The sequence below is a fragment of the Opisthorchis viverrini genome (assembly GCF_000715545.1).
Source record: "Opisthorchis viverrini unplaced genomic scaffold opera_v5_189, whole genome shotgun sequence".
Classification (NCBI taxonomy): Eukaryota; Metazoa; Platyhelminthes; class Trematoda; order Opisthorchiida; family Opisthorchiidae; genus Opisthorchis; species Opisthorchis viverrini.
In genome coordinates, this window is record NW_008751836.1 from 932,500 (window position 1) to 933,356 (window position 857).

An 857-nucleotide genomic window follows, 5' to 3' on the forward strand; every position below is an offset into this window, starting at 1 on the left:
TTCTAGAAGGAGCGTGGACAACCGTCGGAGGGAGGTCATTCAACGCAGCTACTACCCGAAATGAGAAAAAAATTTGTCTAATGAATATGTGTGCTCTGAGCTTGAAAGTCTTCTTACTATGTCCCCGCCGTGTGTTTGCTGGGTCAACGGTGAAAAACCTGTTTGCCAAGCTTTGTGCAAACAGGGCGACCGTACTCCAGCGGAAAGAGATCAAGCATCGCGAGTAGCGTTTCGTAGTCCACGGATTTGAGGCCGGCAACCATCCTCGTAGCGGCTCACTGGACACGCTGAATGAGGGTGACGTCTTTCGTGCGTCCTGAGTAGACAACTTGGTTGGCGTATTCCAGGATCGGTCTGACATAGGCCCCATAGAGTATTTGGAAGTCCATGCGAGTGATACGGGAGAAGGTGCGTCGGATCATCCGTAGAGTGGCGAATGCCTTTTGGGCCGATCTCTCATGGTGCAGTGAGAAGGACAAGTTTGAGGAGACTCAGATGCCCAAATCCTTTTTGGCATCTGTCCTCATGATGTTTTCTGGTTCTTTCTCACCATGCATAACAAAGGCATTCGCTGAGTCTCCTCCAAACGACATGTGGATGCACTTTTTGTCATTCAGAGGAAGGTGCCAGTCCAAAGACCACTGCTTGGCAGCGTCTACATCCATTTTGAGGGCACTGGCATTGGAACTCCAGGATTTCAAGTCGTCCGCAAAAAGTAGACATGGACTCGCAAGAACATCTGGGAGGTCGTTGATGTAGATCAGAATCAGGAGTGGTCCCAAGACGGAGCCTTGAGGAACTCCAATGGAGACCGGCGCTGGAGAAGAGTAGGTCGAGCCTATTCTCACTCGGAATGA

The 857-nt window shown here is 50.5% G+C and overlaps 1 protein-coding gene across 1 annotated transcript in view; it reads right to left on the bottom strand.

The window, feature by feature from the left end:
- Window positions 1–491: 491 nt before the first annotated feature.
- T265_07661 (hypothetical protein) overlaps window positions 492–857 on the bottom strand; it is a gene marked incomplete at both ends in the record, with an annotated part of 9,852 nt that continues 9,486 nt past the window's right edge. Inside the window, one exon of the mRNA XM_009173234.1 lies at window positions 492–817. Within this exon, the coding sequence (XP_009171498.1) occupies window positions 492–817 (326 nt within the window). The remainder of the gene's footprint in view (window positions 818–857) is intronic.